This window comes from Lolium perenne, chromosome 7 (genome assembly GCF_019359855.2).
Source record: "Lolium perenne isolate Kyuss_39 chromosome 7, Kyuss_2.0, whole genome shotgun sequence".
Taxonomy (NCBI): domain Eukaryota; kingdom Viridiplantae; phylum Streptophyta; class Magnoliopsida; order Poales; family Poaceae; genus Lolium; species Lolium perenne.
The window spans coordinates 63,743,030-63,758,548 of record NC_067250.2 but is presented as its reverse complement, the minus strand read 5'-3'; the positions used below and the strand labels follow the sequence as shown (position 1 = coordinate 63,758,548).

The 15,519-nt window shown below is 49.4% G+C and overlaps 1 protein-coding gene across 1 annotated transcript; it reads left to right on the top strand.

Annotated features, from left to right (window-relative positions):
• The first annotated feature begins 2,332 nt into the window (after positions 1 to 2,332).
• LOC127317276 (protein trichome birefringence-like 21) lies at positions 2,333 to 4,193 on the top strand. The gene is made up of 2 exons (XM_051347806.2): positions 2,333 to 3,180; positions 3,275 to 4,193. The coding sequence occupies exons 1-2, from the start codon at positions 2,704 to 2,706 to the stop codon at positions 4,040 to 4,042; spliced, it is 1,245 nt and encodes a 414-aa protein (XP_051203766.1). The 5' UTR covers positions 2,333 to 2,703; the 3' UTR covers positions 4,043 to 4,193.
• The last annotated feature ends 11,326 nt before the right edge of the window (positions 4,194 to 15,519 follow it).

Sequence of the window (15,519 nt, the reverse complement as noted above, 5' to 3'; positions counted from 1 at the left end):
TGGGGCGCGCAGTATATTTTTTCGTCCCTAGTCGCGGGCGTCTCGAAGGCTCTTTCCGTCCGGCGTGGCCCTATACGCTGTCCGGCGTCCCGAGCACGTCCCCACTCCACAGGGGACGCTCCGGAGACGCCGGACAGAGCGAGAAGCGAGGCGGGAAGCTGTGGGCCCAACGCGTCATTGATGTTGGATAATTAGGCACAATTTCCATGATTAATTCCAGAATATAAAGCATGATGACAACAACTACTAACATGTGAAACTCGAACATACTAGATGCATTAATCAACATGAGTAGCAGCAGCACAAACGGTAAAGCATCCATCACTAAACAGATCGAAATATGTCGCACGTACCGATCTGGTGGAGGTGGCGTTGGAGGTGTAGCAGATGATGTTGCAGCAGTAACGTTGTTGATGACAATGTTGTTGACGACGGGAACGACGGGTCGAAGTAGACGATGTTGAAGACGACGGTATGCAGCACCGCCCGACTTGGACGGAAGGCGACCCGTGATGAAGAGCTTGAGCAGTCGCGCAGAGCGCTTCCCAAAAACCTAATTCGCCCTCTCCCGTACAGGATCGCAAGGACGAGCGGTTCCAGAGACCAGCTCTCCCGTTCGCCGATGCACGTCGGCGCGCGGGATGGAGTGGGCTACGATGGCGGCGCAAGCAGAGAGAGGTGGAAACCCTAACTCGTGTATTAGATGTGATTCTGCGGTAGCCGGGCAGGAGATTATATAGGCTCAGGAAATCCTAGGCAACGTGGGGCACGCCCATGTAGCGCGCATGTTTCGAGTCGGTTACAGATAGACCCGAACCGACTAACTGCGACACGTCCGTCTAGGACTCTATTCGTTTTCCTGAACTGCAAAAAGAAAGAAAAGTCTCGGCTCGAGGCTCAATCCACTCACCACGAGCGCGGCGCGTGTCGTGTCGAGTTGAGACGAGCGAGGAGGAGGAGGAGGAGCGCGCGTGAACCACTCATATTCTTACGCACTTACTAGTGGTGGAACAACCCACCTTATAAGGTGGTCTAACTTCCTCCCAACTTTTCATGTGGGACTAAACTTCCCACCTCTTGCCACTCCCTGTTGAGCTACCACCAACTTGAGCTCAAACTCATAAGGCTGTCACTATGTGGGCTTTGAGATTTATAGAGAAATCTGAAATCTAGTATGGACCACTAAAAGTGGGCCCAATATTTCAACAATTGACACACGAACAAGTTTGGGGGCGTGCATTTAGGGAACACGGCTAGGCAGCGACACCCTCTAAACGCGGCACAAAGAATATATGCCCCCAAACGCTCAATCCGGAACGCTTTATGGAACACTTTGGAGAATACGGCTAGAGATGCACTAAAAGCCGCTGCATCGCAGGACGTGTACATCTGCGGCAGGCTACCCGCGAATCCGAAAAGGACGCAGATCAGGTTCCTGATCGTTGAAGACTTAGCACTAGCCGATGGCCAGCGCTCAGCGGATATATCCCCTGGATTTGGCGCTAGGCTCGCACTGAGGGAGCTCCAGGAGACGACCGAAGCTGCCACCCTCGCATGCGCTTGGAAGTGCTTGGGATCATTATGCCTAGGCGAACACGACGGTGAGTGTGCTACCCTTTACATGACATTGATGCCAAGGTGTTGTAGAACACGCAGGTCAGGGGCACCATGATACATTTTTCTTCATGATTGTCGTGTACGTGCAAGCTACGGTCCTTCACATCCTCCCAAAAGGTACATGGACCTCTTATGACTTAAGAGTTATAATAATGCGTAAACCTAACATGCAATAACACATAAGCAGGCTGTATGCAGCATTTCATACACTAAAGTTAAAAGAAAAGAAAACTTTATGTTGCAACTCATGTCTAGGTAAACCATGATTTAATCCAAATGGACTGAAAACTAAGGGTGTGACTAGTTTTCGTGTGACTATTTTTCAGTAGAATAATGTCATCGAGTCGCAATCCATGTTGCAACTCGACATTAACACGGACCGCGATGCAAATCTAATGGTTCCGAGGCATTTTTCGTAGTTCCAACATCATTTACGATTGAAACTTTTTAGTTGCAACCCTACTTGTAAGTTGCAGCTGATTTTTTTAGTTGCAAATCAACTTGCAATCAAGAACACGAATCACAATGCAATTCTAATCGTTGATCAACGGGGAATTATTCCTCCCTTAGCTATATATTATTAGATAGGAAGATATTATGAGACTCTTCCCGCGAATGAATGCTAGGATCACAATGCAAGTCTAATGGTGTATACTAAGCAAATCCATTCCACTCGACAAAACAGAGCAGTAACTTATTGGTAGCCCTGGTGGATTAAGAAAACAAGAGCAGCAGTGGCATCATCCATTCCACTGGACAAAGCGTCACGTGATGCATGGAGAGAGGCCGGCTAACAGGAGCAGTACGTGGTTCAAGATAAAGAGGCATCCAGAGGGCTAGCCGGCCGGCTCTTTCCTTAAACCAAAAACCAAGGTACCATCACATGCGCCAGCCACGGACAATTCACCATTGTCACCACGTGATGCCGTCGCTGTCCTCGGATTAATCTGAGACCAACATGCAGCAGCAGCTCGCACCTCTGTCTGTAAACGCAAACACCACTGTTAGCTGCTGCTTCGATCTCCAAGTGAAGCTTCGTGGTATCGTAGCTAGCAGCTGCAAAATCTGCATTGCCTGGCTCGGCCAATGCAGAAGCTCCAGCTGGTCAACCCGACGGCGGTGTCGCTCCCGGCGGTCGTCATCGTCCTCTTCATCGTCACCACGCCCTACCGCCGTTCTTTCTTCGACGCCTACGGCCCCGCCGGCTTCGTCTCGATCCCTTCCGGTTCTCGACTTCCTCCAGCCGCGAACACCGCTCCCGCCGTCGCCCGGGTGCCGCATTCATGCGACATTTTCCGGGGCGAGTGGGTGCCGGACGACGGCGGTGCGCTGCCGTACTACACGAACCTCAGCTGCCCGGTGATCCAGGAGCACCAGAACTGCATGAAGTACGGCCGCCCGGACCTCGGGTTCCTCAGGTGGCGCTGGCGGCCGGCGGGGTGCGAGCTTCCCCGGTTCGACGCCGCGGGGTTCCTGGATGTTATGAGAGACCGGTCCATGGCGTTCGTCGGGGACTCGCTGGCCAGGAACCACATGCAGTCCCTCATCTGCCTCCTGACCAAGGTAATCATGCACCAGTTTAATTACTATAGCTTAAATTCATTTGGAATTTGAATCGATTAAAGAGTCAGATTTGATTTTCATGATTTCTTCGCAGGTGGAGTACCCCAAGGACATCTCCACGACCCAAAACCAAGAATTCAGGACGCTGCACTACGCGTCGCACAACTTCACCGTCTCCGTCTTCTGGTCGCCGTTCCTCGTGAAGGCGAACCTGTCCGACGCCGACCACGGCAGCGGCCGGCTGTGGAACCTGTACCTGGACGAGCCGGACGAGGCGTGGCTGCCGTTCGTGTCCGGCTCCGACTACGTGGTCATCTCGGCGGCCAACTGGTTCACGAGGCCTTCCCTGTTCTACGAGTCCGGCCGCGTCGTCGCCTGCCACTACTGCCTCGTCCCGGGCGTGCCGGACCTCACGCTGCGGCACTCGCTGCGCGTCGCGTTCCGCACGGCGTTGCGTGCGGTCACGAGCCTGCCGGGGTTCAACGGGACGGCCATCGTGCGGACGGTGTCGCCGACGTCGCACTTCGAGGGCGGGGAGTGGGACAAGGGCGGCGACTGCCGGCGGACGCGGCCGTTCGCGAGCAACGGGACAAGCGTGGCCGGGCTGGACCTCGACTTTTACACGGCGCAGGTGGAGGAGCTCGGCGCGGCGCGGGAGGCGGCCACGAGGACTGGGAGCGGCGCGAGGTTGATGCTGATGGACACGACGGCGGCGATGGTGCTCCGGCCGGACGGGCACCCGAGCCGGTACGGGCACTGGGCGCACGAGAACGTGACGCTGTACAACGACTGCGTGCACTGGTGTCTGCCCGGCCCCATCGACGTGTGGAACGAGATGCTGCTCCAGATGCTACTCGCATGATCCATGCGTCTACCGTCTGTCCATGTCGTGGTTGCTCATTGTTCCGTTTTCTGATGTAGGCTGTTACAAAAGACTTAGGCTTTAGCGTAGAAATAGATGACAAAGCATTTGTCGTTTGTCACTTTGTTTACTCCAACATATGAATGCCTTTGCGTTGTTGAGGGGCTTGCCTGCTGTTCCGGGCTTTGCAACAGTGATATAAAAATTGGGGGGGGGGGGGGGGGGGGGGGCAGCACTCCTTTCAGGTGAAAAACGAAGGTCCAATCTTAACTGGTTGTGCCTGGCAATGTTCTTGTTGAAGGTTGTTTTGAGAGTGGAGACCATCTTTAGGGTGAAAACCTAAGATCTTTGATCGAGCGACGACAGCGCTTATGCACTGTTCCCTTCTTAAAGGCGTTGCTTTTGAAGAGTCTGAATTTCAGGTGTTGTCTTGGTGGTGGATGTAGTATTACTGTTGCAAGGGCTGAGATACTGTAGCGGGACTTTTATTTCTTTGTTTTCTTTTTCTTTTTTTTGGCCATGTGCATCCGTAATGTTATTAGGATATTATGTTATTGCAGAGGTTGGGTGTAACTGGTATCTTCTGATATTAATATATTCCCTTTATCGAAAAACATATGAATGTCTGCACATTTGGGTAGTATTTGGAGGTCTGCGACGATTCCCCGGGGATTGAGTGAGTCCAGAGGAGCTATTGATTGAGTGGATTTGCTCACAAAACATCCTAGCTGCACATCTATACGGAAACAGAACCGCCTCCACCTCGTAAGCTTTGCGCTGCCTTCACCTCCGTCTACTCCATAGATGGTTTTCCCTTCTCTGGTCAGTCTCGTCGGAGTTGAAAGGGGTAGAGAACCCGATCTAGTTGTGAAGTTTTTAATAAAATATTTTTTTTAGAGATTTAATAGTTATCTTCTTTCCTCCACCCTTCTTAATAGAGATGACACCGTCTACAATAAGTGATCTTCAGATGTTAGTTCGACAAAGAGATCTTCTCGAATCAACGGTGGTGTTGGAAGTTTACAATATTCTAGGTATGAGCCTTCAAATCATGCTTGGCCACATCTATTTTGGATATTTTCTAATGATTGTTGCGAGGATGATTGTCTTCGCAACATTTGTCACAGCTTCTACATCTTCGACAATGTTGATTCGTACTCTTGGCTCTGCAATAATGTTGACAAAGTTGTCTAGTTACTTTGCCTGGCATACTTTATCGATGCTAATTGACTACTTTAATAGTTACGCGCGTACACGTAGCCTTAGCCCTGCGGCTCAAATTAAAATTATGGAAGACGTTTCAATTGTCATGGAAAAAAGAAATAATTGGAAGACCTTAAAGATTTGCCTTTTTGATTTTATTTTGTAATTGCTCAAGAAATCTCATGTACTACCACATACTATTTACTATTTTAAATAGGGATTTCTATTTTCGTGCCCTCGGGTCGTTAGTTGTACTCAGTTTTCCCCAGCCCCTTAGTTTTTCCTCAGTTTTCCCCAAGCCTTTGTCTGAAACCCGCAGAAAGAGCTCGGACGGAAGGAATCCGTTTATTTGAACGTTCGGTGCTGACGTGTGGGGCCGCGTCGTATGTGGGGCCGCGTCGTGTGGGGTTGGTAGGAAGGGACCGTGTGGGACAGCACGAGACCGTGTTTGGTTGTACGTGAGAGCTGGGTTTTGTCTCTCTCGGCCCAAATTGGTATTTTTAACAGCACCTTTTCCCCTCTTTCTCTCTCTGTCTTTTTCACCAAATTAGTATCAAATCTAGAGAAGCTTCTATTTCTGTCTTTCTTCAATTATTTATGCCTTTTGGCCCTCGTTTTCCCCAATATGGCAGCAAATCTAGTAGCAAATCTAGAAGCTATTATATGATAAATTCACAGCAACATAATCAGAAAACTAAGTATAATACATAGGTAAACTGCATACAGCAGCCAAAAGCAGCCAATAATATTGTTAATGTTCACGACAAACTAAGCTGAAAAAAATACAAGACGCACGCAATGTATGGCCAACAAGAAGATTAGGATACCCCCGGATGAATGAATTTGTTATTCATTCCTTATATATTTCTCCGTCGCTCCATCCGTGCATTATCCCGAGCAAATATTCATTGAACTCCCGCCGTCTGCAGTGTGCGGCCAATACATCCTCCAAACGGTATGGCCTGTGTTCATTTCTCAGACCGTAGCTTCCTAATCTATGCACATATTGTGGCGACTCATCCCAGGAATTTGTATCATGAAAGTACTCTCTGGTATAACCTAAATCCGCGTAGTAGATGCAGCCAGGTCGAAGAGTCGGGTGCACTCTGGTGTCGACGGAGATACACCGGATATAATGCACGAACAAGGCATGAATGCCAATGTTACTGACCGGATGGAGAGAGCGGCTCTTAGTGTCCACACGGTACACCACAGGCGTGTTTTTCATCAACACAAGCAGCATATCACCATCCGACTTCACAAGGTAGAACTTGTCACGTCCAAGTTCTGGAAATGAAATTAGTGTCTCCATTTTAACACTGCTCGCGCGCTGCTGCTTCTGTACATTGGTGCACACTATTCTTCCGGACTCAAAATTGTCCGAAGCTATTGCATACAGTTCACCATTGAACGGGGTAATGCAACGCATACTATGGTTCTTGATCGAAAATCTTCCTTCTCCCCAACCATGTTCATATATATCCTTAGTTGGAGTGCTCTCATCGACCCAACCAAGTTCCTCCGGGTAATGTCTGCAAGCGAAGACCATAGTCGGGGAGTTGATTGCAGCGACTGAATCCAGAAAAACAGTTGGCATCTGCGCCTCAAACATAGTGTTCGATGTCTTTGTGAGTGGGTTCAGAAGCCGTATCTTGTGCGGCGAGTTCTTCTGGGCAAGCACGATGACGCCACGGGAAAAGCCGACGAAGTAGAATCTAAAATATATTGATGAAGATAACATTCAACACTAAGATTGAAAATAAGAATAGATTAACCCTATAGATATGGAGGAATTTGAACCTTGCACGAACTGCAGATAGTTCTATGGTGACGTAGCGGGATGTGCCGAGATGGAGGAAGGTGAACTCAGCGGCGCGTGGAAGGGCGTGGTCTAGCATGATCCATTCGTGCAGGTGCACGTCGGGATCAGGTAAACCTGAGCGCCAATTTCTACAGACTTGCCTCATAGCAGAGTAGGTGTCCACGTACTCCTCATTCGCCAATAAGCATTCGCCGATCTTGTGAAGTGGTCCGTCAGCCGTGAGACAGGCCCAGTTCACGGAGGCGCCACGCTTGGATGCGCCGCCCTCGGAGGCGACGGGCTCGGCGGCGACAGGCTGGGAGGCGACGGGCTGGGAGGCGATGGGCTCGGAGGCGACGGGCTCGGGGGCGATGGCCGCCGGCGCATTCTTCTTCTCCATCGCCGGCAGGGGAGCGCTCGTACGGCGGTTGGGGTTTTTTGGAGAAGTTGATGGGACGTGAGAGGGGTGGTTTCGTGCGTGAGCGAGAATGAGACGTACTGTGTCCAGAGGGAGGGAGACTTACGCGTCCTAAATGCGACCCGCATCCTACGCGTCCACTATTGCACGTCTGCACCGCGACACGCGTCAACAATGGCACGTCTTCCACTTCTGCACCGCAACACGCGTCCTCGAGTCTAACCCTGGAAATTTAGATATACTCAGGTATACCCTCGAGTCATATACTAGCATTTTTTGTGTGCTCAGTTTTCACCTTGAGTGCTAATACTGGCTAGTGCAATATACTTAGTTTTACCCTCAAGTGGCTGGTCAACAGAGAGTCAACAAATGGGATTAACTAGTTAAATGAGTTATTTAATGTGCAAAAAATTCCCAAAAAGAGTGGCACTTACTCATGGAGTCTTTAGCACAAATTTCCACTTCTCAAATCATAGATAAATCATAGATAAATCAAGTTTTACCACCAATTGCCACTTCTCAAATCACCTAGTAGATATGAAGGTGCATGGTTTTCCACAATAAGCCCTACCCAAAACAGCTTTCCCCAAAACATACTTTGTCTGAATGAGGCCATAATTTTCACACTCATGTATATTTGTATTGCAAATAGTTTGAGGTAGGCCAAGATGGGTTTCATTGTACCAAACACGCATTTTCCATTTTTTAAATCTCATATTTGAATCCCTTAGTCTGTTTACTACTCACTTGCCCTTGGTTTCTTGATACTACTCAGTTTTGCCCTCTCCCTTCACAAATTCTCACAGACGTCCAACATTGCCCTGATTGGTCTAGCCGATGTCACGCGGATCGTGCCCGCCGACCGTTGATCGTAGGATTTAACGGGCAGGATAACCCCTATCTCTCTCTTTCTCTGGTCGGGGCCACCACCCTCTCTCTCTCTGTCGGCGGTTAGCTTCCACCCTCTATGTATGCTTAAGGGCGGTTACCTAGTACGCTAAAGTTTGGTTTTCTGCATTATTTTTCACGAGCTAAATTATAAACTCTTTTAGGCATTATTTTTCACGCAAAAGATGATACACCATCACCAATTTGTTGTAGCCATTACTTTTCACGCAAAAAATGATACACCATCACCAATTTGTTTAGCCATTATTTTTCACGCAAAAAAATGATACACCATCCCCAATTTGTTGTAGCCATTACTTTTCACGCAAAAAATGATACACCATCACCAATTTGTTTAGCCATTACTTTTCACGCAAAAAATGATACACCATCACCATTTCTTTTAGCCATTACTTTTCACGCAAAAAAATGATACACCATCACCCATTTCTTGTAGCCATTATTTTTCACGCAAAAAATGATACACCATCACCCATTTCTTGTAGCCATTTCACGCAAAAAATGATACACCATCACCCATTTCTTGTAGCCATTTCACGGTAAAATGATAAACTATCACGAATTACCATTTCTTTTAGGCATTACTTTTCACGGTAAAATGATAAACTAAATCATGAAGTTCCATTTCCGTCAAAATAGTCCGCATTACTTTTTTGTTGAGATATATACCCCCACAACGGTCATCTCCTCCTTAAATTATTGTGTAAACCCCCACAACGGTCACCTCCTCCTTAATTTATTGTGTAAACCCCTACAACGGTCATCTCTCCCTTATAAACACCCACAACGGCCATCCCTTGTGTCAATAGGTTCTGCCTCTCTCTTCTTCGTTCACATACACTTGATCATCCATTGCCATGGCTTCCACGTCTCGGACGTGGATCGGAAGGGGAAGGGGAAGGGGAAGGGGAAGGGGCGGCCGGGGTGGTGGATCATCATCATTGCCACCACCACCGTCGTCAACACTGCCATTGATCATAGAGGAGTTCTTCATCGTCATCTACGAAGACCCTTTGGTCAAGAAGGTACGTACGCGTTCACACATATATGATGCATGTGATTAATTATGGGCATGTTCTAAAAAGCCTTTAATTTCAAACGATCGGCGCTCGATCTCTTTGCAGGCACTCCCAAAAAAGTTTGCGGACTATCTTGACGGCCAGGAGCCAGCTAAGGTGTATCTGCGAGCAGCTGACTGCGGTCCTCGTCTCTGGACCGTGGAGGTCCTATTTGACGGACAAGGCCGGATGTATCTCGACAAGGGCTGGGAGAATTTCGCCATCGCGCACGGTGTGGATTTCGGCTGCTACGTACACTTCAAATATGAAGGCGATGATGTGCTCACAGTGAAGGTGTTCGACGGAACAATGTGCAGGAAGTACTACTACTCAGACGACGAAGATACTGACGATGAAAGTGACGACGACGTGAAGCCATGCATCCATCCCCTTTAGATAAGGGGATTATGACCAAGAATATATATGTAGCTTCATATGCATCGATTTAGAGATCTACTAGCTATTTTCTATATATTTAGAGATCTAGCTATTTTCTATATATTATGCACAATGTTTAGCATAAGAGTCACTTTAGATTAAGCTACGAAAATAGTCACCTGCCATGGGCTGAGGCGGCCCCACAGAGCGGCTCTATATTATATTCTCTAAATAAATAGAAAACCCCAGCGGTCATTGGCTGCGGAGGCCCCACAGAGCGGCAATATATGATTTTCTATAAATAAATAGACGACCCCACTGGTCATTGGCTGCGACAGCCCCACAGAGCGGCAAATATATGTCTTTTCCTGAAAAATAGATGACCCCACTGGTCATTGGCTGCGGCAGCCCCTCAGAGCGGCAATATATGACTTTTCCTGAAAAATAGATGACCCCACTGGTCAATTGCTGCGGCAGCCCTATAGAGCAGCCCCATTTGTCAACACGAGACGGGTCAGAGAGGAACTGCCCTCTGTGCAGCCCCACCCGTCAGATTAACGGTAACGGTAAGGCCTCTGACCTGACGGCAACCCTCCCGTCCGAGCGTCTGCGAGGGGTTTCAAACTAGAGGGAGGGGAAAACTGAGGAAAAACTAACGAGCTGGGGAAAACTGAGCACAACTAAGGACCCGAGGGCACGAAAATAGAAATCCCTTTTAAATATAAGTGGTATTGATGGTAAAAAAAGAGTGGATTTGCTCATCCAACCGGGTGCTCTGATAGAATGCGTACTTTATACGTATCCAGTCTTATACATGTAATGTAGCACATGACTCCTATATAACGAAAACGGCAAGGCCAGCCGTTGTGTGCTGCGCCATTCAAACAATCCTTTTTTTTGCACACGCTTATTATGGTATCAGAGCTTGACGCCTCACCTAAACCTAAGCTTCCGTCTTTCCCGGTAGCCGCCGCCACCGCCGAGATCCCATCTCGTGATGGCCATCGTTTCTTCCTCCACGGTGGCTACCATGCCCGCTATCATTGATAGAACCATGACCGCCTCCGGTTTGGCCACCATGCCCGCCACCATCTCCGTGACGGCATGCCAGATCGCCCCTAGCACGACTGTACTATTTGTCATCTCCACCGCATCATCCATAACCATCAAGATGACTAGTGAGAATTATCTATTCTCAAGGGCTCAGGTGGCTCGTCTTCTCCAGAGTCAACTGCTCTTGGGGTTTGTGGATGGCTCGACGCCTTGCCCAGCTGCCGAGCTTGTTCCAGCGCATCAACACTGGGTTCAACAAGGTCAATCGATCCTCTCCGCTTTCGTCTCATCCATGACTGACAATTTCGTTGGTATGATCCTCTTCGCCGTCACCATGCGCGATGCATATGAGACGTTGAGCAGAGCCTTCACCTCCGTGTCCATCGCACGATAACCGGGCATACACAAGCATATCCGACCTCAAGAAACATCCTCTACCAGGTTGGCAGTTGTCGAGGGTGCTCCTCGGCAATGCCCTCCGATAGGGGCTTAGGGTTGATGGAATCCTACAAGCTGACACGAGACATCGGTTCACAGACAAGCGGGGAGAGCGATTTACCCAGGTTCGGGGCCCTCGATGAGGTTAAACCCTTACGTCCTGCCTGTCTGTTCTTGATTATGATGATAACAGGTTACAATGGGGTGCCGAATAGTTTGGCTGTGATCTCGTCGAGATGGCTAATTGCTAGGGTTACCTAGCTCTAGGCTTCTGCTAGCTAAGGTTGCTAAGATTGATTGTGTCTGTCTCGATAGCCCCTCTCCTGGTCTTTATATAGGTGGCCAGGTCTCGAGAGGTCTAATCGAGTACGACTAGGTTTACAGTAGATCTATCTCTAAACTTTTCTTGTTCGGCTTCTTCCGTGCCTTGTACTTCAAGTAATCTTCTGCCGCACCGTCCTAGTGGCCCATCTTGCCATCGGGTACCTTCATGGGCCTCCAGCTGGACCGTATAGGGTAGAGCAACATTGGTTACCCGAAGGGTAGTGCCCACGTCAGTAGCCCCCGAGTGTCTAGCCGAACATAGTTCGGGTAGAGACTGAAGCATGCCTTCTTCCGATGTCCTTCTCTTTGATCATTCTTGCTTTTCTTCTGTCTGTATTCTCTTCTATCGGGTGCGCGTCAGCGCTCCCGATGGGAGTAGCCCCCGAGTCTAGGTACGGATGCTTGCAATCCGTGCGTAGACTCAAGTTGTACCACTCGAACATCTTCTGCCGAAGTTTTTCCTGCAAGTCTTCGTAAGTCATCCGATATATTTTCTTTATGCAAGGGATAATGAATAACGTGCCCAACTTTTGTTGGTTAACTGCCGATGGCAAAACAACGTTACCCTACACAGAATCAAGTCCCCGGGCATGATCCTGGAGTGCGAAAAAAGTTCTGTCGGGTGCGCGTCCAGCGCTCCCGATGGGAGTAGCCCCCGAGTCTGGGCACGGGCGCTCGCGTCCGAGTGCAGACTCGAGTCAAGTTTTTCTTTCGAGTCCTCATTCTGTCGGGTGCGCGTTCAGCGCTCCCGATGGGAGTATCCCCCGAGTCTAAGTGCAGATGCTTTGCAATCTGTGCATAGACTCAAATTGACCATCCGATAGCTTTTCATTTCTTCGAGTGCTTTCGACAGCACCCATGATGTCACTGATGACGTATCGCCGTCGTGGCTCGATTGACAAGACTTGACCTAGCGGGCCCACCCTAGTTCTGCGCGGGCAGTTTTTAGGTTTTGACCAGTGCACGCGCAGCGACCGAGGCGTTTCCTCGATTTTCGCGCGACGTGGGAATAATGGGCCGCCGGTTCCATTCGCTTTCCAAGCGCCACGTGTACAGCCAGATTCGCTCCACCTCCCACGACGCCTATGGAGTTATGGCCACGATCTCACGCTAATTCTCATGGTATAAATAGAGGGCTTCCTCGTTTTTACTTTTTTACGCCTCCTACCGCTCATATTCTTCGCCCATCCTTTCCTTCTTCCTGCATCCTTCCCTCAGAAGCTTCAGGCGCCATGGGTAAAAAGAAGGGTGCCAGTGCTTCGGACGTGGCCAAAGTTAGCCGCGATTGGAGTGCCTCCGCCATTTCCAACCGCGACATCAACAAGCTGCGAGCCCTTGGATTCATCTCCGCATCTGAGGATGATATTCGTCTTCCAGGTGCGATTTCTCGCCCAAAGCCCCCGAAGGGCTTCACCGTCATGTTCACTGCCTTTTTGTTCCGTGGCCTTTCTCTTCCGGCACACGAGTTCCTTCGCTCTCTTCTTTTCTTCTACGGGATCCAGCTCTGGCAGCTGACCCCAAACTCCATCCTCCACCTTTCTATCTTCATCACTGTCTGCGAAGCCTTCCTCGGCATTGACCCTCACTGGGGTCTCTGGAGGAAAATCTTCTACGTGAAGCGCCACAATGACAGCAACCCCCCCCCCCCCCCGTCGTCGGTGGCGTTGGCTTTGTTGTTAGGAAGGAGGTCGACTACCTTGATTATCCAATGAAGGAGTCCGTCCAAGGTTGGCGCAACAAGTGGTTTTATCTGCGAGACCCTTTGGTGCCTAGGCGACGCTCAAACCTTCCTCCCTTTGAAGATAAACTGATAGCTAAGCCGAAGAAATCTTGGCAAAACACCCTTTCTCCCGAAGAGAGATTCACAGTCGACAGGCTGTTCGACCAAATCGTCATCCTGAAGAACACGGGAGGCTTGACAATGTGCGGCACTGAGGTTGTCTCAGTGTTCCTGCAACGTCGAGTGCAACCGTTAATGTCTCGCCCCCACCAGCTGTGGCTTTACACGGGCAAGGATGATGAGTTCAGAGTTAGCTCTGCCGATCTTTCGGCTGAAGACCTCCGAGACGAAGTCCGCCGCTTAACGTGCCTTAGTATGAGGGACAACATCGTTCTGACATCGGCTCGTTCTCCTTATGATTCTGATCATCCTCCAACCGAGGTAATCCTTTGTTTGTTTTTTTTTGCTGTAGTTATTCCTTTTTCTGTCATGTCTCACAAATTTCTTTTTCCTCGGTAGGCGCTCGCTGCTGCCCGATGCTATCCTCCTACACCCGAAAGCGGTGTGGTACTAGAGGATGACGATGAAGATTCTGATGGAACCGAGGATGCCCAGCACGCCCTTGAGGACAGCGATGTCCAAGAGGAAGAGGCCACTGAAGATGACGCCTTCATCAGGAGTAGGCGTCGAAAGCAGGTACACGATGAATTCATCACCACGGCTGAATCAAGTCCTAGCAGAGGAGATAATGATGCCGATGAAGCTGCCGCGCCTCCTCCCGTCAAGAAGAGTTCAACAAGTTTCTTCGCAGGCGAAGATGACCTGGACCTGTGAGCGTCTTATACTCTTTTCCTGACTTATTTCCTATCATCTTGCATGCTAACCGTGCGCTGTTTTTAAATAGCTCTGAAGATGATGATGATGAAGTCCCTCTTGCGAAGAGGGCCAAATTTGTCTCCGAGAGAGCTGCATCGGCTAATGAATCTAATCCTTCTCCTGCGAAGTCGACGCCTCCCTCGCGAACGGTTGTAGAGAAGGTTCCAGTGTCGACAGTTATTCCTCCTGGCGATGTTCCTACTTCATCGGCTGGTCGCGATCATGTAAGTATTCAACCTGCTTTACTTTGCCGAGTTTCTATCGACTGAATCTTCATGATCTTACTTTGCCGCAGCCAATTTATGCCACAGTCGATGCGGTGGCGGAGTTCGCCGAACAATTCACTCGGGTAGAAGCCGAAAATTCTCAACTTCGAAAGACTATCAGATCTTTGGCTGATCAGGTGCTTGAGGCCAACAGGCTTGCCACCGACGCCAAGAATGAGAACGTCTTGCTGAAGGAGGAGGTGAAGAAGCTGAAGCAGCGGCTGAAGGATGAACAGGATGCCAGGCGTGCAGCGGCGGCTGCAATCGACAAAAAGGAAGGCATCCTTCGCGAGTCCATCAAGGATTTACTAGGTAAAATCCATGGTTCACCGTTTTCTGTCTTGGTGTTTCTATTATTGATTGCTGATCTGTCTTTCTTTCAGACGCTGCCGACATAACCGTCACTCGACGTCATCAGCTTCGGGAGGACTCTACAGCTGACGCCTTGTCACTTGCTGCCGAGTCTAATGTCCAGGTCCTTGGTCTTTTGAAAAAGGCCAAAGGAGCACTGTCGAGGTTATACTCGATGATGTTCCCGAAGATGAAGTAAGACAAGACTCTCGACGAGATGGCGGCTTCTTTCCTTGTTGACCCTTCCGAGCCTGTGGAGGTACTGAAACGCCGTAGCCGTTTATTTGGGGCGGTTCTTACTTTTCAGTTGCTCATGGGCCATGGGATGGGGTCAGAATTGGAGGAGTTGTCCAAGGCATTGCCTATCGATGATGACAACCATTTAGTCGACCTTGAGCCTTTCAAACGATCGGCAGTAACTTGTGCCAATCAACTTCTGATGCTGGTAGATGAAGCACAAGCCAAGCCTACTCCCGAATCTGCCCCTGGCGCATCGTCGGCGAATCCTTGAACTTTTTATTTGACTTGTTGTAAATAAGATCAACCATAACTTTGTCATGGTCCAGTTTTATTTCGGCTTTGTTGCCGATTTGAACATGCTTTTGAATGTATCATATATGCCCAGCGCTCCCGATGGGAGTTTTTACTTTGATGCTAGTCTGAACTGGGGACTGTACTGCAG